At 37.5% G+C, this 24,323-nt stretch overlaps 1 protein-coding gene across 3 annotated transcripts; it reads right to left on the bottom strand.

The window, feature by feature from the left end:
* Positions 1-1,894: 1,894 nt before the first annotated feature.
* SLC35A5 (solute carrier family 35 member A5) lies at positions 1,895-24,263 on the bottom strand. Of its 3 annotated transcripts, none has more exons than XM_023213165.3 (7): positions 24,035-24,263; positions 22,761-22,909; positions 18,094-18,192; positions 16,651-16,781; positions 13,371-13,438; positions 6,707-6,867; positions 1,895-4,765 (listed from the first exon to the last, which is right to left on the bottom strand). In XM_023213165.3, the coding sequence occupies exons 2-7, from the start codon at positions 22,888-22,890 to the stop codon at positions 4,725-4,727; spliced, it is 630 nt and encodes a 209-aa protein (XP_023068933.1). In that variant the 5' UTR covers positions 22,891-22,909; positions 24,035-24,263; the 3' UTR covers positions 1,895-4,724. The 3 variants fall into 3 exon arrangements, with proteins under 3 accessions (XP_023068933.1, XP_023068926.1, XP_023068918.1); XM_023213150.3 differs by having other exon boundaries at positions 3,285-4,765; positions 6,087-6,867; XM_023213158.3 differs by lacking the exon at positions 16,651-16,781 and having other exon boundaries at positions 6,087-6,867.
* Between the last annotated feature and the right edge of the window lie 60 nt (positions 24,264-24,323).

The following is a 24,323-nucleotide window of genomic DNA, read 5'->3' as shown; positions in this document are numbered from 1 at the left end:
TGTGCTTAACAACTACTGAATTGTACACTTAAAATGGTTAAGACAGGAAATTTTATGCTGTGCATGTTACCACAATAAAAATGGAAAAAATAACTAGAAATAGCTTGTTAGAACCTATACTTTTACAAAACAAGAGAAAAAAGTTTCAGACACAAAATTAAGAATGAGAAAAACAGAACTACGCCAATGGGAAATTCAAAGGATTATGAGAATAAATAATAAATTCCTATGCAAATAAATTCAAAAATCTGTATGAATGGCTTTTTTAAGCAAAACAAATGATCAAGAGTGAACCAAGAAGAGGAAAAGGAAGAGAGAGAATGTTGTGAGAGGGAAAAATAAAGTATCTCAAAAAAGTGCCAAGCCTAGGCAATTTTACTAGTGAGTTCTTTCAGAACTTCAGGGAACACATAAAGTTGATTATTTTAAAAATCTTTCCAGGGCGCTAAGGCCAATGGGAGTTAGTAGCTTGACCCCCACCACATCCATATGGGATTGTTAGGAATATGGGTTGATAAATCCCCAGCAGGATTAAATGCATGATTTGCAAAGTCAGCAAGTTTCAGTCATCTTGACAGCCACAGGGTGGTACTTGAAGCAACTAAAACAGCAAGTGAGGGCAGAAGTTCTGCAGGATTGTTGGGGGTCTGTTATGATTCTATTTGAGCAAAATATCACCACTCATTACATTCATATTTGACATAGACGCTTATTGGTTGTAAAGCTTTGTATTTTAATTTGTAAATGTTTTGGTTTTCCTCTAAAAAGTATAAGCAGTTTATACTTTATTATATTATGTTTGTATGTATTTAAATAACAGTAAAGTAGAAAAAAGTCCATGCTGACATTTATGACATTTTTTTTTTTCCTTTAAAAGGAAGTTTAAGAAACTCTGCTCTAGGTTTCAGAGAAAAAAATATTGCAATTTATTGAGCTTGACTTTCTCTGCCTCTTCCCCCCACAGGAAAGGCAGACGTTCATGAGAAAAATCAGGAAATCAGGTAAAGGAAAAAGGAGCCAAGGAAGATATGGCCTATTTAATCAAGCCTATTGGGTCTATACAGAAAAGCAAAAAGATTCTCTGCAGATCTACCAAGTCTAGTCCAGCTTACAACTGACAAGGCTTCCACATGAGACTTCAGAGGCAAAAAATGCCTTAGAGTTATAGAGTAATTCTGTCAAGCTATCCCCCCTCTATGTGGATCTTGAAAACCTACGGCAGCAAGATGCAGCTGGACAAGGATTTGAGATCTTGAGTCTAAGCCATCTTTCTCTCTATAACCAACAGCCATGTTGCTGCTTTCCCTCAGGATTAGGCACATTCCTGGATAGTTCAGTCCTAGGACCAATGACAGAGTTAGACCAGGTCATTCACCACAGGCCACACTTGTGGCACAACCAAAGGCTATGCAGAAACTATCAAGGGAACAGATTCAGTGCATTATGTGTAGGTCATAACTGTGCAGAAGAGAATCTAAAAATAGAAAGGAACTTTAGAAATCAGTCCAACTTCTACACTAATGAAGGAATATCTTCTAAAACATCCTGATGACATAATCTCTTCCTAAAAACTTCAGTGATAATTTATTACTATTCTCTACTACTCTTCAGGAAGGTTCCTTTAACTGTTGAAAAGTAACCTATTTTGGGAAAGTCCTCATTATAATAATAATCACTACCGTATAAATCTTACTGTAGTTTGGCTCTCTAGAGCAGAAAAAAAGTCTGCTTCTTTTTTCACATGAAAATTGCTCCTCTCCAGGATACGCTATACTGATTTCAGGTGCATGCAGGGTATGGTTTCTAGACCTCGGACCTTCTTAAAACAGTGGTGCCCACAAGACCTCCAGTGGATACACAACAGAACTTCGCATCTTAAAAAAAATTACTTTTATTTCAGATTGAGGGGGTACATGTACAGGTTTGTTACATTGCGTATATATGGTATACTGCACAATGGTGAAGTTTGGGCTTCCAGTGGACCCATCACCCACACAGTGAACACTGTACCCAACAGGTATTTTGTCAACCCTCATGCCCTTCCCATCTCATACGGTTAGGCTTTGTGTCCCCACCAAAATCTCATCTTGAAATGTAATCCCCATAATCCCCAGGTGTTGAGGAAGGAACCAGGTGGAGGTAATTGAATCATGGGGACAGTTTCCCCCATGCTGTTCTCATGATAGTAAATTCTCATGAAATCTGATGGTTTTATAAGCATCTGGCATTTCCCCTGTTGGCACTCACTCTCTCCTGCTGCCTTGTGAAGAAGGTGCCTGCTTCTGTTTCGCCTTCGGCCATGCTTATGAGTTTCCTGAGGCCTCCTCCCCAGCCATGCAGAACTGTGAGTTATTTAAACCTCTTTTCTCTATAAATTACCCAGTCTCGGGTATTTCTTTATAGCAGCGTGAGAATGGACTAATGCACCACCCTTCTCACTTTGGAGTCCTGTGTCCATGTGTACCCACTGTTTAGCTCCCACTTATAATTGAGAACATGTGGTATTTGTTTTTCTTTTCTGAATTATTTCAGTTAGGATAATGGCTTCCAGCTGCATCCATGTTGTTGTAAAGCACATGGTTTCACTATTTTTTATGGCTGCAAAGTATTCCATGGTATATATGTACCACATTTTCTTATTCCAGGCACTACTGATGGACACTTAGGTTGAGTCCACAATTTTGTTACTGTGAATACTGCTGTGATAAACATACCAGTGGGATGTCTTTTTGATAAAACGATTTATTTTCCTTTGGGTAGATACTCAATACAGGGACTGCTGGGTCGAATAGAACTTAACATTTTTAGTTCCAGCACATGATCTTGTGCTCTCACTCTTTCTCTCCCTCTCTCTTGTTAAGTGGCAAGTTAACATAAGTAAACTTAACTTTGTGCAAAAAATGCTTTCCAAAGAGGAAGGTGAGGAACAAAAATAATTGTAAATAAGAAAATCAATCTCCATGCACTACTGAAATCTGCTATTTATGTATTCTGCATGTGATACCTTTGTAAAAATAATTTTGTAATTTTTGTTTTATAAGATTAAAATGTTTTGTATGCCACATTTCCTAAAAAGGTCCTGCTGTACCTCATTTCCCTTACCTTTAAAATAAATTGCCATAATAGATATAATCTTCCTATTTCACATAACTGATAAAAATGCCTTTGTTATTCTTAGAAGTTAAGATCTACTTAAAGAGAAAGTTTTAAAAGTTGTGTGGGTTTTTGTCTCACTCTTTTTTAAGATTAAAAGTACTCCACATCACACCCTATACGACAGAGTGGCAACACAAGACAGGTTTAATAACTATTTTAATTACAAATTTCCACCAATTCTTGTCAGTCATATTATTGTGGATATCACAAATGAATGTATAACAGTATTACCTCATATTCATCTGCATGAAACTTAGGAGAAAGGAGAGAAGAAATGTATAAGTTTCTGAGAATGACACCATAAAGCTCATATTTACAGTATGGTAGTCTGTAAACATACAGGCCTGCCAGTTAAAGCCCACTCTTCTATCATTACCGGGCTGCATGACCCTGAGCAAGTCACTTTTGTTTGCTCATTTTTAAAATAATCTATCACCTGACTTCTCTACCTACGAGAGTTAACTGGCTGCATGCAAAATACCATGCACTTTTAAGTGTGAAGTAGCACTGTAAAGTGACTTATATATTACTGGTCTTTCTATTTTTAGAGTAATAATATTCATATATCAGTAAAAGTCAACATGTGTTTGCTAAGTGATCCTTTTGAAAGGATCCCTTTAAAAGCTCCTAGGCATCAGCTTTACTGGCAAGCTGGTATGATTCTGAAGCCGGCGACTCAATTCTTGAAAAGATATGCAATAGTCACAGCTTGAATTAATAACCAATAAAATAAAATGCCCTCTTATTCTCCAAAATGTAATAATTCAAGAGTAATGACGTCAAGATTTTTCTCCTCAAACTGAGGCGAAAAATGCCCCATCATGGCTTGTTTAAATGACTTAAAATACAAGTGGTAGCTATGGTGACTAGGGAACCAATGTTTAAAACATCAAAAGATTATTATAAAAATCAAATTTCTCATGAATTTCTAAAAATTAAAATTTTGAGATTTTGTGTCTGAGAAACCGCTTCTTCAGCAAAATATTTAGCACATACTACATCATCCCAAATCTATGGTATGGCCAGGTATTTAGGTCCTTCAACCAACATTTTTAGAAAGGGTCCCATTGCTCTTTACTCGCAAAATGACTATCTCTAGGGCCTCAAATTCAAGAGACAACCTAGATAATCAAAACGTTAAAAAAGGGAAGACTTTGGCATGTAAACTAGAACTACATAATTGTGAATATCTGGCAAATTGATCGCTATGTGTATATATGAGCTATAGCTAACATGATTATTACAAGTTTTTTGGAAACTTGAAGGCCAAGGAAAATAATCTGCAAATATATCTTGCTGATTTATCAAGTACGAGATGTTACTGAATTCTTCATATTGTTACTCCTGTATCAGTTCTTTAGAATTTCTTAGCTTTTGGGTACTCTAAGCCTTGGATGGAACCATTTAGGGAGTAGCTAGATATATGCAAAGAGTATTAGGATTTAGAAACATTTCTGGTTTATCAAAGTGAAAAGATAAATATTACAAATACTGAAAATGTGAAAATAAGGTTCAAGAGAGCTGCCAACTATGTGGGTACCAGTTAGAAAGTATCTTCATCTGACTCATCACTCCTGGGTTTGGTAAGTCTTTCTAGTTCTTCTCCATCCTAAAAGGAAACATGAAATCAGTAATTAGAACAAAACTGGAAAGGTAGCATTTTTAAAGATTACTAAGGGGAAACCTTACTAACAAGTCATTGGTCTTACCTTATTAAGCTATAGATATAACCTGGTCAAATTAAATAAAAACGTTCTTGGAAAGTTAACTATATAAGTATGAGAGGGTAAAAAAGTGAAGGGCACTCAGTACTCAAAATTTCAAAGCTAACATGAGCAAAGTGAGGAGCACCACCTGCTGGTAGGCCTTCATAGGCTTTGTTATCTATATATATTTTCTTTTACTTAAAAATTACAGCAAATGGCATTATCAGTTGTTGGAAAAGAATACAGGACTTCTGGATATACAGTCTGGCTAAGAGCAGGGTATCTGAAACTCAAGATCCTATTTTTTTCATCTTTAGAATCTGTTGAATCACAACAGAGGCATTACACCCAGGGAAGCTCTGCCATGAATGTTATTAAGCAATAGATTATTTTTCCCAAAGAGTGAAATGTTCATTGTATAAAATATTTCATATTTTGTGTGTTCAAGAAAATTGTAAATCTAAAGCTAGATGTCTATTTCACTTATTTAAACATATATTTAACTCCTTAATTGAATCTTCAAAGAGATCATCAATTTGCCACTAAAATGACTGACAGAGCCTTCCAAAACAATTGCAAGCAACTGGGAGATATTCGGAATAAATGCATAAGCATTTTTCTAGAAAATATTTTCCTCCTACTTGCCTTGCAAGGATCCTTTTGAAAACTACCTTGTTAATGAAATAAACAAACCCTGCCCTTCTGGTATACTGGCTTATGAATAACTACAGGGAGGACTGAGGAGCCGGGTTTTCTATTCAACAAGACTTACTAATATGAAAGACCAACTTCTCTCACAAATGAGCTTATTTTCCTAACTATGGTGGAAAAGAAACAGCAAGGGACTTGGAGTCAGACATAGGTATACCAGTTCTTTCATTTATTATCTGTAAACCATTTTGCCTGTTTCTTCACTTATAAAACGATGGAGACAGGACAAGACAACCTGTGAGGTACCTTCCAGGTGTGTAATTCTATAGTATTCTATGAAATAACACATAAGGTCCTTGAGATTGACTTATACTTTTTCTCTACACCTGACAGCATTGATCATGAGCCCTTGCAAACATCAGGAGTCCAATGAATGTTTGTTGATTCAGTTTTAAAAGTCAGAGATCCAATACATTCTTTGATAAATCAGTACTGATTTTATTTTTTTCCTTGAATTAACTATGCTTTAAATTTGAGAAGAACAAGCAAAAAGGAGCACCCTCACAAACTTACCCCACTGGAACGCTCCCAAAGATTGCCACTTAGATCTCGGATCCTTTCTTGCCTAGGTGCGTATTCTGGACCTTGAGGCTTGCTGGCATTATAAATAAATATAGAGAGAAGGACTGATGGGGCTTCCAAGAGAAATTCCAGGGAGGGTCTGAAGTCAAAGACCAGGACAGACACTGTTGTGATAATGACAGTGGTAACCTGGGCCATCAAGACATGGAACATGTTATCCAGGAACTTCAGAATGAAAGCCACTGAAAGGCCCTGGAATGCAGTTACAAAAATAAGGGCTACTGAAAATGCATTGTGGCCATAAAAAAATCCACAGTTCTTAATCTGATCACGGTTACTCCTCTGAAGGCCCAGAGTCAGCCCATTAAACAGAATGCCAAAGAAATAGAGTTTGCTGTTCTGTATGAAGATGCTTTCAGAGAGCTGGTTCCCTTCCTTCAATATCTTTTCATTATAAATACTAGCCATTGAAGAAATAAAACACTGGACTATAATAAGAACATGGCCCATGCCAACACGGATGTGACTGAAAACCCTGGCTGTGGTGTTCCATTTAGCTTCAGGAAAAGTCCATTCCTTTGTTGTACAATTGTCTTTTCTGGGACACTCACTTCTGAAAAGAAGGCAGGAATTGGACGGGCTGAAGAAGGCATCATGATGAAATCCATGTCCTGTCAGGTTGTGCTGTAAAGTTTTAGTCCCGGCAGTCAAGGCCACAATAGACAAAAATAAAATCAGGAGGGAAGCCCACTGGATCCAGTTTAGACGCCTCCTGTTCAAAGATGAAAAACAAGATTTTACTACTGTTTTCCCCCCATATCAACAGTTTCTACTGAAAACTCAGGCACTTGAGTATTTGGTTGAATAAACTGGTCCCAGTTTTTGTTAGCATTTCCTACCATTCCAGTTCAGAGAAAACCTGCTGGTGCCTGTCTCTCAAATTTAATGTTTTAATTCATTTTTATAACACCCATCCCTTAAGGTTGCTCAAGTCATTTCCCCTCTGTGTAGGTCTTTCTAACCTACAAGTTTAACATGGCCTCCTTTCTACCTCTAGAGCTGATCTTGGACCTCTGGCACAATAACTTTTATCATACTATAAAGTTACAGCAGAGATTCTCAACCTGGTTTCCCAGAACCAGAAAGAATGTAGATGAGCTTCAGAAATCTTGTGCGTAGATGAATTTCTCCCTATGCAGGAGATCCTGCAAAGTTTTGTCAAATCTTTAAAGGTGTCCATAACCCAAAAAAGATTTAAAGGAGAAGGTCAGCTCTAGATCCATGGCCTAATCATACAGCATTAAACAGCAAACTGCTGGCTGACAAGCCAGAGAAAAATGTTATTTTGGGCAGTATTTCAGTTTACAAAGTCCTAACAATCTTTTATTTATTTTCCTTAGCAACAAACTTGTGACAGGAGTCCAATGAATATAAAGGATATGTACTATTGTTATTCCATTTTGCTGATTCATTCTATTCAACAGATGTTTAACAAGCAGCTACTACGTGCCAGGCAAGCTGGGGAGATAAAGATGATTTATCTCCATGTTCAAGGAATTTATGCTTTAATAGTGAGAAAACAATGAAACTAAATGATCTCAGTATGTGTGAAAAGTGATTAATGGGACAACAGGAATATACTGAGGAACACTAGAATCTGTAAATAGTCAGGTATTGCTTCAAAGAGGAAATGACACTTGAGCTAAAAGATGAAAAATAAATTAAAGTTTATCATGTGAAAAAGGAGTTGGTGATATATCCAGGTAGAGGGAAGAGTCTATGCAAAGGCAACAAGAACATACAATGTTGACAAAGAAAATAGGAATATCTCACTCTCATTGGGATTGTCAGGAGGCCTCTTGGGGGAACAAAATCTTGATGTTTGAAGATCAGTTAGTTAGGCAAAGAAGGGGAACACCAAGAAAAAAAGAGGAACATAAAAAATGCAGAAGTGTAAAGCAATACGTGGGAACCAGAAGTTATGAGAATTTGTATAACATTGGAGCATTTATTGAGCACCTACCATGCACTTAGGCATTCCTGCTCTAAGGGAGGAAACAGTTAACCTAACAGATTTCCCTAAGGTCATATACTTAAAGACTAAGGAAGGAATCGGATCTATGGTTTTATATGTCTTCCTTCTGCATCATCATACCTCCTAAGTATAATTCTAAGTTTCCAGGATGCACATATAGGAAGTTGTATGCATATAAAGCTTCATGCTCTGAAACTGCTAAATGCACAGACTAGCCTAGATAGCAGCATACCTGTGCACACTATTATATGCTTTCTCATACGTAAGTAATTTTCAAATAGCCAGATCTAGAACTTACTGATGGGGTTAGTGCAGTCTTATGTCATCAGGTGAGAAACTGTGAACTAATCACTTAAATTTCTGAAGGTGCAGCTGGTACACATTAAGTAGCAGAAAACAAATAGAATGACCACAGAGATAAAAAATGGGTGTCCATTTTACAAAAAAATTCTACAATTGATTATTGCAAATCACATACAAGTGAGGCAACGATATAATCTACAGTTCCTTTAAAAGTTTTCTAGCAGCTACACATTTGTCACTAATATTGATATTAAGAAAAAAGAAATCCTTAAGCTAAACAACACCTTCTGTAAACAATTACTCATTCAAGGTAATGCTCTAAGGAATGTAAAATTTATTAAGGATTAAGCTAAAAATTAAAAATGGTAGATTTTTAGGAAAGAAAATAAAGCTTAACAAATTACCCTGTAAAGTCAGCTGACTATCTGAAATGACAACTGAGTCTGCATGACTGAATTCGTTCTTCAGTTTAACTGATACAGAACAGTGGAAGCCCACTCCACTCATCTCTCCACTGCCTCTGTAAAACATAGTAATGAATGCTCAGAGCTGAATGCCTGTGGCTAGAAGGCTACTCTTCCTGAGGGCCTCTGCTCCCAAGTGAATTGTTTGCTCACAGAATCTCTGTTCCTAAACATGTTTTTGCCAGGTGACCTCACTGTCGTCACTACATAAAGATTACACAAATGATAAACTATGAGTAAAAGACAAGAAGCTGTTTTTATGAAAACTAAGTTGAACACTTTGGGAAGATTAAGGGAAAGTAAATCATTCAGAAGATAAAAAGCTGTTTTCTAATAACATACAGGTGAACTAAGGAACTTCAATCAGTAACATAGTCAAAGGAGGCGCTTTAGCTCAGCATTAGAAGAATGATGAATACATGTATATTGACATACTCTAAGTTAAAATAAATTGTTTATTTTCTATATATACTTACGTATATGATTCACAACTATAAGTTTTCCTAGCAACTAAGCAATAGGTTCAAATTGTGTCAGATAAAAGCACTTCTATATTTGGTAAACTAATGCAGGGTATGAAGACAATTAAATGGAAAGACTCACAAAATTGTTTTCTCCAGAAACTGTACAAAACACATTTCTTAGTAGCACAGAGAGAGTGACAAGGGACAGATTTATAATGAGAAATCAAAGAGAAAATTTATCAAGTGAATGAATGATTCTGGAGAATTGCTTGTACTACCACTGAGTGGCACTTTTCTTTGTTCTTATGTTGTTTCAGACAGTAACTAAACTTTCCTTTTACTTCCTACACATCCACCATGTTTCAAAATGTATTTTTAATTAATTTTTTACCATACCCTGTCTTTGAGGAAATCAGAGAAATTTATGTACATTTTTTAAGTAAAAATAAGTGCTGGTCTTGGTTATCTTTTGCCTCCAATCTCAATGTTTAGGTTGGTGTCATTTCCCAAAGCTAAAGCAAATAAGATTATACAACTTTGCTTAGGTTACAAGCAAACCAGGGAAGCAGGCTACAAGGCATAATGCCTGCTACCAGTTTCTACCATGAACCAGTGGCTTATACTTCAAAGAACAAATCCATACATTCACACAAAGTTTGAATCCTTGGAAAATAACATGCTAATAATCTAATATTGTCTTTTATGAGAATGCCTTTAGGTATTTTATTCTTTTTAGAAAAGACAATAGGATATTTAGATAATATTTTTCTTTTTCCCCACTTTCAAATTCCTCCAAGTAATCCTTGCAGTAGTTACCAGACTTACTTTTGCCCACTTTTGTAGCTTTATATTCTTTTCAAGAATTTTTTAAATTATTATTTAATTTTGTTTTTTTCTTTAAAAAAATTTTTTTTTAATTATTTTATTTTGTAGCCTTGTATTCTTTACCTGTATGGAAAAGGTATTTGATAGTTCTGCTACAATCAAGTATAAGACAACAGATTTAATATTCTAAATGAAAAGTGGCAAACAAAGAATATGTGATAGAACTATTAAGCTGCTACTCCTAGGTCAAAACTTAATCACAAAGGGCAAAAAGACCATCAAATGATTCACAAAGAGTAAATTAAATAGGGAAAACCAACGCAAACAACCAACTCCAAAAAGATCAAAATAGAACAAAGTTAAGTTGACTTCAAAATGTAATAAAAGCATATACATCAATGAGATATTTTTCAGCTTTAAAAAACAGAAGGTAATCTTGTCACATGCTACATGGATGAACCATGAAGACAATATGCTAAACTAAGTGAAATAAGCCAGTCACAAAAAGACAAATACTGTATGATTCTATTCATATGAGGAATCTAAAGTAGTCAAATTCATAGAAACAGAGAGTGAAATGGTAGTTATCAGGGGTTAGGGTGAGGCAGGGAAAGGAGAGTTGTTTAATGGACTTAGACTTTCAAATTCGTAAGGTGAAAAAGTTCAACATCTACTTCACAACAACATGAACATGCTTAACACTACTAAACTGTGTGCTTAAAACTTGTTAAGATGGGCTGGATGCGGTGGCTCATGCCTGTAATCCCAACACTTTCGGAGGCTGAGGCAGGTGGATCACAAGGTCAGAAGATTGAGACCATCTTGGCCAACATGGTGAAACCCCGTCTCTACTATAATACAAAAAATTAGCTGGGCGTGGTAGCATGTGCCTGTAATATCAGCTACTTGGGAGGCTGAGACAGGGGAATTGCTTGAACTTGGGAGGTAGAGGATGCAGTGAGCTGATATCGCGCCACTGTGCTCCAGCCTGGCAACAGAGCAAGACGCTGTGCCCACTCCCCCCAAAAAAATTAAGATGGCAAAATTTTTTTTTTCTTTTTATACCACAATTAGAAAAAAGAGTTAAAAAATGTAATAAGGCCAGGCGCAGTGGCTCGCACCTGTAATCCCAGCACTTTGAGAGGCCAAGGTGGGTGGATCACCTGAGGTCAGGAGTTTGAGACCAGCCTGGCCAAAATGGTGAAACTCTGTCTCTACTAAAAATACAAAAATTAGCTGGGCGTGGCGGTGTGCACCTGTAGTCGCAGCTACTTGGGAGGCTGAGGCACAAGAATTGCTTGACCACAAGAAGAGGAGGTTGCAATGAGCCAAGATGGTGGCACTGCACTCCAGCCCGGGTGACAGCCTGGGCACTCTGTCTCAAAAAATTTTAAAAAGTAATAAAATACTTAAAAGACATTCTCATAAAAGACAACATTAGATTATTAGCATGCTGCTTTCCAAGGATTCAAAACAGAGAGATGTCAACAACAAAGCAAATATATGTCTAAGAATCAATATTATTCCTCTGAAAATAAGAAAGTACGTAGAAACGTTTTTGAACTTTAATTCATACCAGAGTTAGTTATTATTAAAATTAGCAAAATGTAATCAATATTATAATTAGTATTAAAAGCAAATATTTAAAATTTAATTTAGATTTAAACTTAGAATCAACTTTCTTAATACAAATAGTTAAATGCCTAAAAAGTTAACAAGGAATACTTACTATAGGATAGAACTACAGCTACTGGCCAATTTCAAGTCAGGCAATACACACTTTTAGTCTTTAGTAAATTCAGTTTTAAACTGATGTAATTTTGATATAATATTTTTATATTATACAACTTCAGTATAATACCATCTGTACTCATTAAAAGTAAATGACAAACACTTTGAAAACACATGTTTTTGAGACCTGCACTCCCTTATTAAATAGTGATCCTTTTATCATCTTGGAATATGGAAATGGTCTTGGAACTATTCTATTTATCTTCACAGAAGTGCATCTCTCATCTATCACAGGAATCAATACACAAATATTATTGCTTGCATACATTTTCTCAAAAGTCAACTTTTTATACTACAAAGTGAGAATCAAATTGATTTCAAAGACTTCAAAATGTTTTTGGAATATCACTTTTAACTTGCCAAAGAATTATTTTCACAATTCACAAATAAATTGAAAAATAGAAATGTAGAACAAACTTCGATGAACTCTAACATTTAAACTGGGCTAAATGTAATTTTCACTTTTTCCTTATCTCTCACATTAGCTATCAAATTAAATGTCTCCTCAGGGTAAAAGAAAATTTATCAGGAATCTTATATAATTTATATATTAAATATATCAAGGACTCAACAAATTAAATCTTTGTGCCAAGTCAGTCACCCTTTCATATACTCAAATTATGAAAGAACATACTATCAGCACACTGAGAATCAATAAATCAAAAAGATAATGTAAAATTACAAAAATGCAACAAATTTAGTAAGAAATTAATTTTATTTAATCATCATCAAGTAAGAAATTCAACTGAAGTATGCAGATCCTGTATCATCTTCCTGCCTTAGGACACTCTGCCTTTTGCTTTGAAGAGGGCTTAATTTACTTAAAAATGTACTATCCAATGGTCCTCTTGGAGATAGTAAAAATTGGTGATAACATTTTTAAAAGTTTAAAAACCTATCCTTCTTAACGGTAATTTTGACTAGATTTTTCACACAAACCCTATGCTAATTAGTGCATAAATCACGTCCTCATCTCAAATAGTTTAATAAAAAACTGGCCATTATCTATCATCTCCAAACTCCAAATTATAAATATATTAACCATCTTAGGAACTATTTGCTTCCCTATTAGTGCAGAAAGATTTTGCATAAAAAGCTCATTAATTCTTTGTTGAAAATCTGGCACTAAATATGAAAATACTAATTATAACACAGTTAATTATCTTATTTTTAAGAAGCTCAAGACATTTTCATTCATCTGATCACAGAGGATTTAGATGGACTAGCACTGGAGTTGCTTTCTACATGGCTTAAACATGCCCAATACACAAAGCCAATTAGGAACAAAATCCTGGCTTTGGGATTCTGAGGGCTCAGTGTTCTGGGTGTATCATTTGAAATCGGGCTGTGTTATTTTAAAGTATGATATATGTTTTCACAGCAAGTTACTTACTTCAGCACTATCCTGAATAGAAGAGCTGTTGTTATAATGCTAAAATTTGAGAAGATAACAGCCATGGCCTAGAAAGAAAGAGAAGATAGAGTTACAATCCAAACAAAGTACTGACCTCAGAAATGTCCTAGCTTGGCAGTTCACCTGACAACAAAAGCTTTTTGGTCAAAAAACAGAGGGGTTATTAAGGTAGCAATTTCACCTGAGGATTAAATTCCAGTTTTGTCGCTTGTCAAATTTATGTAGATGTGATCAAATTATTGTCCAGGCATTGCCTGTGAAAATAATCTTTATATACAGATCTGAAATTACTTACAAATTCCAAAGGTTTAGGTCTAGAAATGACAGTTACTATGCTTATGAAGCCTACTTTTCAAAGTTCTCAAAGTGCCTTATGGATTTTTAACACTGTTTCTATGGTCACATAGAAGGCAGGTACTGTTTGGCCCATTAATATAGTAAGAAAATTGAAGTATAGATTTTTTTAAGCATCTTTACCATTCTAAGAATTGTTATGTATCGATTTTCCTGGTTGAACTGCAGTAACTCAATACCAAACTCATACTTGACAGTCCTGGGCACTGATTCAAGTTGTTCTAAACACTTAGAAATGTATCAGCCAGATTTTAAAACCATTTGTTTTTATGAATTCAGTCCTATTTCACACATGAGAGTATTAATCTGAACATGTATACATTATGCTCAGAAAGCATGAAATTCCATCATTGCTGCCCATAATCAGATGTGACAATAGTAATAATTTTTTAACGCAAATCTTAGGATGTACTTCACCCTGCCTTCCTGCTTGCTATCACTTTAAGGTGATTAAACCCCAAAGATATTAACAGTCACATATACCCACTAATTAAAACAAACGTGGCTAATATGCAGCTAAATTAAACATAAGAGTAAACTCAATTAAAAATGGCAACAACTCCAAGAATATAACATTGTTGTTTTCCTACTGAATTCTTATGGGAACCACCATTTTAAGGTTTTCTCAGTGTACTTCTCTGTAGAAAAATGCCTGTGAACCCATAGTTAGGAGATGACTAAGAGGAGAAGAGGAAAGTGGCTGCAAAGTGTGGAAATAGTGGCCTTAATCAATCACAGTTAAGGGCAATGCAAAAGTGCCTAACCATGCAGCCTGACTGGCTTGATGAATTCTGAAAATTCTGAAAATTCTTTCCATGCAAGAGGATAAAATAAATAAAACATCAGAGCTCTTTGCCCCAAACATTCCAAGCATCTCTATTTAATTCCTTCAACAGGCTCAGGCACAGCAATACACAGAGTATGCATGTGCTTTATTCTGTAAGATATATGGTTGTACAAAATCAGGAAGGAAGAACAAAGCAATAAGCTGGAAGAAAAATAAGGAAGTTGCCATTTTGCTTTGCTACTGGGGGACACAGAAAAGAGACACAAGTTTAGAGCGAATCTGTGATAAAATACAATAACATTTATTTATTGAATTTGCATAATTATGTTGTTGGGGACAGCAACTCTCTAAGAATTTAGGAGAGAACAGATTCTAGATGGACTGGACACTTATTAGCAACATGCATTACAGAGTCAAAGAAAACTTCAGGTCATCAACTGGCCCAGTTTGCTGCCTTTGAACTAGTATATTATTATTATTATTAGTTTTATAGAAGGGGCAATTGAAACTTTTAGCAGTTGGGCCTGCCTAGTTACGCAGCTTCTAAATTGTGGAAAGTCAAACACCTGTTTTCTACTAAAATTCTTTTTTTTGAGATGGAGTCTCGCTCTGTCGCCCAGGCTGGAGTGGTGCAGTGGCCGGATCTCAGCTCACTGCAAGTTCCGCCTCCTGGGTTCCCGCTATTCTCCTGCCTCAGCCTCCCGAGTAGCTGGGACTACAGGCGCCCGTCACCACGTCTGGCTAGTTTTTTGTATTTTTTAGTAGAGACGGGGTTTCACCGTGTTAGCCAGGATGGTCTCGATCTCCTGACCTCGTGATCCGCCCATCTCGGCCTCCCAAAGTGCTGGGATTACAGGCTTGAGCCACCGCGCCCGGCCTCTACTAAAATTCTTGATAAGGTTTGGTGGTGTCCCACCCAAATCTCACCTTGGATTGTAATCCCCACATGTCAAGGGCCGGGCCAGGTGGAGATAACTGAAGCATGGCGGCAGTTTCCCCCATACTGTTCTTGTGGTAGTGAATAAGTCTCATGAGTTCCGATGGTTTTATAAATGGGAGTTCCCCAGCACAAGCTCTCCTGCCTGCTGCCATGTAAGACATGACTTTGCTCCTCTTTTGTGTTCCAACATGATTGTGAGGCCTCCCCAGCCTTCTGGAACTGTGAGTCCATTAAACCTCTTTCCTTTATAAATTACCCAGTCTTGGGTGTGTGTATGTATTTATTAGCAGTGTGAGAACAGGCTAATACAGTTCTGTATTGAGCCCTCCTTTTCACCCCACTCTAAAACTGATTTGCTTATATTTAAGAAATTTCACAGAGAAGACTGGTAGCAACAGAAATCCTATTTATAATCAAATGCCTAAATTTACTTTTTAAAGAAATTTAAAACACATTTTGGCAATAAAGGCAATAGCAATCTTCATTTTATAAAATATTACAGGGAAATATCCATGTGACCTATTGTGACCCAAACTGAGTAATAGGTGAAAGCAGAAAACCAAACTCGGATTACTAATGGCTTTCTAAACTGACATAAAGGATGCCAAGAAAGATGAGAAGTATTTCCAGCATTATCAGTTATAGATGGCATTTCTAGTTGGGAAGACATGATCCCCACCCTTGAAGAACTTGTTGGTTAAATGATAGGACTAACAGAAAAGAAAACCATACAAGTAAAATTCATACAAACTACACTAAAACAGGTGTAAGAAAGGTACATTGAGTGTGTAACTTTCTGAGTTAATCAGGGAAGTTTTCTTGGATGAGGTCCTGGATGCTGAGATGAATATTAGAGGTTAGTGGCCACAGGACATCTCAGAAAATAGGTATACTAATTAGGGTTACATAAAAAGAGGTAGTTTCGGATTCCATGGTCTAGGGAGAAACTCCCCCATGGTAGTCAGCCCAGTTTAATACAGTAATCTTGACCATTTAAGATAATCTGGAATGCATATTGATAATTCAGTACTCAGATAATTCTGGGGAAATCTCAGGAAGGCCAGTGAGGGCAGTGAGGAACTAACAATGCCAACAAAAATGATTAAAAAAAAAAATTAATTCTGTGATTTATTTCTCCATATCTTTTCAATGATAGTTTCTTTGTCATAGTTACTTACTGGTTGAAGATAGGACAGGACATAGAAGACAATCAAGTTATCCAGGAAATAAAGAAAGGCAGGAATGGACCACTTCATGAAATTAGAGAATTCCTTCCAGGAAGCATATTTCAAATTTGTACTTTGATGATCTTAGAAAGAAATACAGTGTAAATAAATGACCTTGATGAGAATGCCCATGTTTTTAGAGAAATTCCACTGCACTTGATTACTGATACAATTATTTAAAGGGAGCTTCATAAACGTGCCTCCGTAAGAGAATATTAGCCAAAAGTAATCAAAGACAATATGGAATTTCATTACCATCTCTCTTCAACCCACCAGTTCATCACTGACAATCAGCAGCCACCTTAGGACTACTGGTTATCCTAATTCCCATTAATTTGAGATAACAGAAGTATTACTTAAAGCAACTCAGGATACATATGTGGTTTCACTTACTGCTATAAGAGCATAAGGTCAAGAGGGAGATCAACAAGTGAGAATAAGTTATTTAAAAAAAAAAAAAAAAAAGCCTTCATACTGGAATTTTTGCCCCCGAGGGCAAATCAGGAAAGGGGGATACTAAATCAAAATTGATATATATGGAACTAGAGAAAGTTAACTTTTAGTAATCCTAGTCAGTTATTATTCCATCTCTAGGTTTCTAAAGACTTAGGCACTGTAGCAGAGAACATAAAACAAAAAGAAAACAAAGGCAGTTTAAGGCCCTGCAAATCATGAGTTTTATGAGATTAAGAAAAGTAGTCACTAACTAGAAACTGCAAAGTTTGAAACCCTGGAGTATGAAAAGACATCTTACTGGGCAAACACTTTAATGCTCTAAAGTTTATGTTTACCTTGTGTGAAGGTAGATAAAAGAGGCAGAGGGAGCGGAGGCACAATAATTGGGGAACTAAGGTGAAGAATTAATATACATTAAAGAGCATATACATTCCATGGAAGACTATATACTTTAAATTTGAGAAAGGAATTAGTATCCCTATGTGATAGCTCAGAAAACTGGAGCTCAGAGAAAATAATCTGCCCCAGAACAGTCTCTGATGCCAGTGCACTATTCTACCTTCCCTGTAGGAAATGGGAACTATTTTGAAATATGATACATCTCAAGTTAGACAGCACATGATTTAGAAAATCTTTAATTTGAATAAAAACTAACTTACTGCAACAACTATCAAAGAACAAGTAACAAGATAGAGTAATAGAAAGGGCATTAGGAAACATAAGTTGGTGTCCCAGCTCCTCCCCTTCCTATGCAGCTCTGCATAACACTTTCTCTTTGAGCTTGTTTCTCTACCTCTAAAACATACTTATGTTTGTATCTTAGCTTCTTCATATAAAATTTAATGGACTAAGCTAAATGATATAAAATGTTCCTTTCAGTTCTAACATTTTTTGGTCTTGTGATTTTTAACAAGTATATAGCACCATTTCAAGACTTACCTTTCTTTATAACACAGACTGACACAAGCACACAGAAAACTAGCTTCACCAGTTCTGAGCACACATTCACAGTAGTTGGAAGATAATCATACTTGTTCTCTGAAATGTAACAGAAATGTTTTTTAACTATACATTTTATTCTATGTATGTTTATATACAGTATAACTTATAATTGTTTAAAAACTTAAAAGCTGGATTTACTACTGGCTATATTAAGTTTCTTCCAGTTGGCTTTGCTCCTTTGGATTTTTTAATCAATTCACCTAATGTATTAGCTATCCCTATCCCATTCGGCTTTTTATTATCCTTGAATTTGTTAAACATGCCTCTCATGTCTTCATCCAAGTTGCTAATAAATATGTTGAGGAGGCTAAGACTAAGGGCAAAGAACGCTCTGTGGCATGGCATTGGAGACTGCCTACTCAACTGACCATCAATCAATACCGACTCCTTAGTTATAAACTGACCTGCTGAATTATTACTCAGCTCATAATTCCTCTTGTGATTTGTTTGCCTTGCTAAAATTGAGGTACATTCTGTCTATGACATTCACTTAAGAGTCTTCCAATCTGTTTTATATCATCGTACACATGGAAAACATTAATATTTGTTTGGCACTCTGGGATAAATGGAAGAAGTAAACTATCTGAGGCAAGAGGCAACTGGCCTAGGGCTCTGCTACCTTTAGGGCCGAGAGGATATACTTGGACACATCCAAACCCACTAATGAGTTGGAAAGCTACGTCCTAAATTGCAAATCAATAGAATTAGGAAGTGAGGTTTGGTTGGTATGACTTCATCTCAACTTTTACCCGTCTCTTCTAAATGCTTACAAACAACTTGCTTTACAATTTTGCCAAGGATAAACATAAACTTTATTGGGTACTATTTTCAGGAATGCATTTTCCCCACTTTTGAAAATATTTGCTTGCTTCTCTCAGTCACATTAAACCAAAATTGGCCAAGAGTAGGGGAAAAAAAACCAAGTGGACACTGTCTATCCAGAACACTTTCTTCCTCTCTTCTGTGGTTTCCCTTGACCTTCTCAAACTAATCAGAATCAATTCTTCATTCATCTCTGTTCTTATAGCACTACCTCTAAACCTCTATGGCACTGCTTGTCACATTGGAAGTGTGCGGAATGAAATGGAATGGAAGATCCTTACAAGAAATGGACCATGTTTGTCACCTTCATATACCTGGCACTTAGTAGGCACTTAATAAATGTTCGCCTGAATTTAAATATCTGCCTGTTCAACTTACCCCATCATTCAAAGCACAGTCAAAATCACCTTTTTCTCAGTTAAATGCTAGACTTAACTCACACTCTGTTGTTCTCTAATGATACTTCTCATGATCCATCATGATACACATAAGCCAACATGTGCACATAAGAAGGAGGGACTTTGGATTATAACTTTCAAACCCTTGTCACTGTTCTTTAGCTTGTTCTTGCTTTTCAGTGGTTTTCTTGCAGTCCTTTCATGGCCGATCCCAGACCATATGACAACATGGTATGGGACTTCCCTCCACACATCTCCTGCCCACACTAACATACCTTTCTACATGGCATTCAGCCTCACTGGTTTCCCTTCAGCCCCAGAGGAAGGGGCCACGGCCTGGCTATTCATCTAATCTCCCCTTTAAAACCTTCCCTTCAGGCTAGGTGTGGTGGCTCATGCCTGTAATCCTAGCACTTTGGGAGGCCAAGGTGGGTGGCTCACTTGAGGTGAGTTTTGAGACCAGACTGGCCAACATGGTGAAACCACATCTCTACTAAAAACACACAAAAAAATAGCTGAGCATGGCGGCACATGCCTGTAATCTCAGCTACTCAGGAGGCTGAGGCAAGAGAATGCATGAACCCGGGAGGTGGAGGTTGCAGTGAGCCGAGATCATGCCAGTGCACTCCAGACAGAGCGAGACTCCATCTCAAAACAAAACAAACAAATCTTCCCGTCTCCTCAGATACTTGGCTCCATTTCCTTTGGCTTCAGTGTATCCTTTTTTTTTTTTGAGATGGAGTCATGCTCTGTTGCCCAGGCTGGAGTGCAATGGCCTGATCTCAGCTAACTGCAAGCTCCACCTCCCAGGTTCACGCCATTCTCCTGCCTCAGCCCGGCTAATTGTTTGTATTTTTAGTAGAGACGGGGTTTCACTGTGCTAGCTAGGATGGTCTTGATCTCCTGACCTTGTGATCCACCCGCCTTGGCCTCCCAAAGTGCTGGGATTATAGGCGTGAGCCACCACGCCCAGCCTAGTGTATCTTTATCTTCCTCTCTACTAACTGGCTTACTGCCCTTGGCCTACGAACATGCTCAAAACTCTCCCATCTGAAAAACAAAATATAAAATACTACATCCTCTAGCTACCATACCTTCTCCATCTCTCCCTGAAACAGTATCAACATTCTTTATGTGCCCTTTACTCACTTTCCATTCAGGTCTTATCTCCAAGTAATCTGATTTCTGAAACTAACTCCTCTCTGAGATTGTCAAACATCTTCTCATTCTTAATTCTAAAGGGTATCCTTTAATCTTTAGCTTATCATGATGTCACAATTCTTTCTCAGTCTTCAAACTCTTTCTTTCCTTTCTATGAGTCATGTACATTTAGTTATCCCATCTTGCTAACGATTTCTCCTTAATGCTTTTGAGTGTCCTCAGGCCACTTAAATGTTGGCATTCCTCGGAATTTGGCCCTCTTTATTTTCTCATTCCCTCTCTCTGTTCCTTAAGTTTTAAATATCAATTTAACATTAATGTCCCCAAATCTATATTCTAGAACATTTAACTTATTGCCCAGTATAAAAATCCAAATGAAAACCTACCTCTTATTAATATAATTGGCATTTCCTTCATGTGCATGATATGCCAGACACTGCAGAAAACTGCAGTAAGGACATAGCTCCTGACCTCTTCAACTACAATCTTTTCAAACTCTGCCCAACCTACTCTTCCTCCTAATAGTCTCCGTCTCAGCTGAGAACATCATCAATCTACTCAGCATTCAAACCAGAAACCCTGGAGCTATACAATGTTATCTCTTTTAATTTTCATATTTAATACATTCTCCAAATCCTGTCTTTTCTATGTTCTGAATACTTCTTATCTATCTTACTACTTCCAAAACACTAAGTTAGTCTTCATCACCTATGGCTTTAATTTGCAATAACCCCTTAACTGGCTATTGAGCTTCCTGTCTTTTCCACTGCCATCCAGTTACCACAACAGGCCCTCATTTTACCTTCCTATTTATAATCCTTCAAGTATCCTTTATCCCTCAGACTGGCCTAGAGACTAAGGTCCTAGCTCCTTACCATGGAATATGAAGTCCTTAACAATCTGAGACTGACCAACCTCTCTCCAGTCAACCACTTCTTCTCTCTCTTCTGAGTCCTTAAACTTTTTTTTTGAGACAGTTTCGCTCTGTTGCCCAGGCTGGAGTGCAGTGGCATGATCTCGGCTCACTGCAACCTCTGCCTCCTGGGTTCATTCTTCTGCTTGTCTCCCGAGTAGCTGAGATTATAGGCACACACCAACACACCCAGCTAATTTTTTGTATTTCTAGTAGAGATGGGGTTTCACCATGTTGGCCAGCCTGGTCTCAAATTCCTGACCTCAAGTGATCTGCCCGCCTTGGCCTCCCAAAGTGCTGGGATGACAGGCATGAGCCACTGCACCTGGCTACTAGTCCTTAAACTTTTTGCTTGGTAATTTCAAACTACATATCCTGCTTTTTCATGCCTCTGTTCCCTTTTACAGGCTGTTGCTTCTGTTTTGAATACCCTTGTTCACCTTGACTTCTAGTGGATCAACTGTCCCCTAATCAGAGAATTGTTCTCTGATCCATTTGAACTCCACATCATCCCCTACCAAACAGTATATATAGCTTTATCCTCTAGATAATCTCTGCATCTTCAGGATATATCAATTATTGCAGTTATTATAATGGATTTTCATGATGTGTTTACATTTATGTCTCTCCTAATAAACTAAGTCTTGAGGACAAGGTCTATATCTTATGCACGTTGAACCTGCTGCTAATACTTAGACTAGTGCCTGGCAGATAAATGTTAACTGCAGTAGAGACTTAGGTATACATCTGACTCTCCAAGTAGACCATTAAAGGTCATGTCATGATTGTATGTATCCTCACCTCAATAACTAGTAAGAAGTACTCAATACAGTTTTGTAGAATTAAAGTGTTTGCTTAAATCCTTACATAAAAAAAGATTTCTTAAATACATACTTATCAGAGCTTATAATTTATACTGTTGACACACTATCATTGCCCAACATAATGCTGACACTTTACCATTGATACCGTAATTACAATAGTAAGTACCTCACAAATGCCAAGGGACCAAATACACATTTTGCTATAGGTCCAGAAACACCTGCTGATTGAAGCAACAGTCAAATGTTATGACTGGTTCTTCACCAAAGGGTTTGATTTTTGTATTTGACTGACTCACATTTCATCCAGTATCAAACATTTTTTCTTGTGGAGGAATGCAAGGTTAAATAATCAATTTCAAATAGGCTTTATCATTCACATGAAGCAAAAGGCATTATTATCTCCATGTTATATATAAGAAAACCAAAGATGAGAGAGATGTGTGATTAGATGGAAGTGCTCCATACATATACCCAGTCTTAACTTACCTTCATTGGCAGAATACTTCACCAGTAAGATGCGACTTGAGCTTAAAGCAATGAATATGGCACCTAGCAGGAAGGTATACATTGTCGACAAGGAGCATATTATAGGATGACTACAGCACTGTTTTTCCATTCCACTGTTTTTTAATTGCCTTAAAGAGAAAAACACTTTCATGAACAACCTTGTTGGCAGACCCTAAACGCAAATACCATTGGTTGTGAGAACAGAAAAGGAATTTTTAAAAAATGTTTGTCTATGACTATATCAGCACCAAGAAAGCTGAGGCGTACAGAAGAAACTATGAGAAAAAGAAAGTGAAAATCTGATAAGAAGGAGTACTTTAGAGACAGAAAAGGTAGAACCAGATTAGACGTGCTGACAAAGATAGCAGATGAGCAAATGACACTTTGCAACAGCAAAAAAGAATTCTTCAAAGCAATTTTAGCTTTTATTTTTAAATTTTATTTATGTGTTTTGAGACAGAGTCTCGCTCTGTCGCCAAGGCTAGATAGACTGCAACGGCACGGTCGTGGCTCACTGCAACCTCCACCTACAGGACTCAAGGCGATTCTCCTGCGTCAGCCTCCAGAGTAGCTGGGACTACAGGCGCCCGCCACCACGTTCGGCTCATTTTTGTCTTTTTAGTAGAGAGGAGGCTTCACTATGTTGGCCAAGCTGGTCTCGAACTCCTGCCCTCGTGATCCGCCCGCCTCTGCCTCCCAAAGTGCTGGATTATAGGCGTGAGCCACCGCGCCCGGCCTAGCTTTTACTTTTATTAGTAAATAATTTTGCTGTAAGATGAGACTTTCAGAATTGTATTTTCCTCCGCTTTTCCCTCTAAGGAAAAAGCTTAATTAGGACAGACTTCATTACAATAACGACCAAAATGGAAATATCTGAAACACTGCTGTAAAGTTTTACTGAACTAGTGTTTGAAACGGAGGAGATCGTAGGAATCAATGAGTCTAAGGCCCTCTTTTAATAGGTTGAGGACACTAAACCCCAGGTTGGATAAGTAACTTGCCCAAAGCCTCCCAGCGTACCGTAGGAATAGCGCACAGAGCCTGCGGGGAGGGGGGAGAAATGCCAATACTGACAGCCCAAGTGGGCGCACGCGTACAGGAGACCAATAAGACGCCTCCCCAACAGGAGGCAGCCAGGTTTCCCTTCACAGTCAGGGAATACCCCTCTAGTCACACATGCGCAATAGGGCTCTTATCTGGCGCACCCTCCCCTCAGACGCACGCGCATTTCCTTGCCCGCGGGGCGCGGTTACCTCCCTCAGAAGAGCTTTCAGTGGAAGAATACACATCCTAGAGCTGAGACAGTAACTGCCCGGCCCCGTAGTAGCAGCAGTAGCCTTTAGGGTCCATATGTGGAGAAGCTATGGTAGATATAGGCGGAAGAGCCTCTGCCTCTAAGCCGCCAATTGCGGAACAAAAACCAGAATTACGTCGGGACTGGGAAAAAGCGCACACAACACCCATTGCGCAGGCGCGTTCAGTGTTACGCTTCCGGAAGGAGGGGAGAAGCCTCTTATCCCGCCCCAACCCAGCCTTTCTCAC

The sequence above is a fragment of the Piliocolobus tephrosceles genome, chromosome 2 (genome assembly GCF_002776525.5).
Source record: "Piliocolobus tephrosceles isolate RC106 chromosome 2, ASM277652v3, whole genome shotgun sequence".
Classification (NCBI taxonomy): Eukaryota; Metazoa; Chordata; class Mammalia; order Primates; family Cercopithecidae; genus Piliocolobus; species Piliocolobus tephrosceles.
Note: the sequence above shows the minus strand (reverse complement) of the source record. Positions and strands in the feature narration are given on the sequence as shown.

Excerpts from the sequence above, each read along its gene's own strand:
- SLC35A5 (XM_023213150.3), bottom strand. The coding sequence starts at position 22,890 with ATGGAAAAACAGTGCTGTAGTCATCCTATAATATGCTCCTTGTCGACA. Across the intron at positions 18,193-22,760 it reads GAAGTATTCTGCCAATGAAG|AGAACAAGTATGATTATCTT; the intron begins GTAAGTTAAGAC and ends GTTACATTTCAG. Across the intron at positions 6,868-13,370 it reads CTATTCAGGATAGTGCTGAA|GAGGCGTCTAAACTGGATCC; the intron begins GTAAGTAACTTG and ends ATCTTTGAACAG.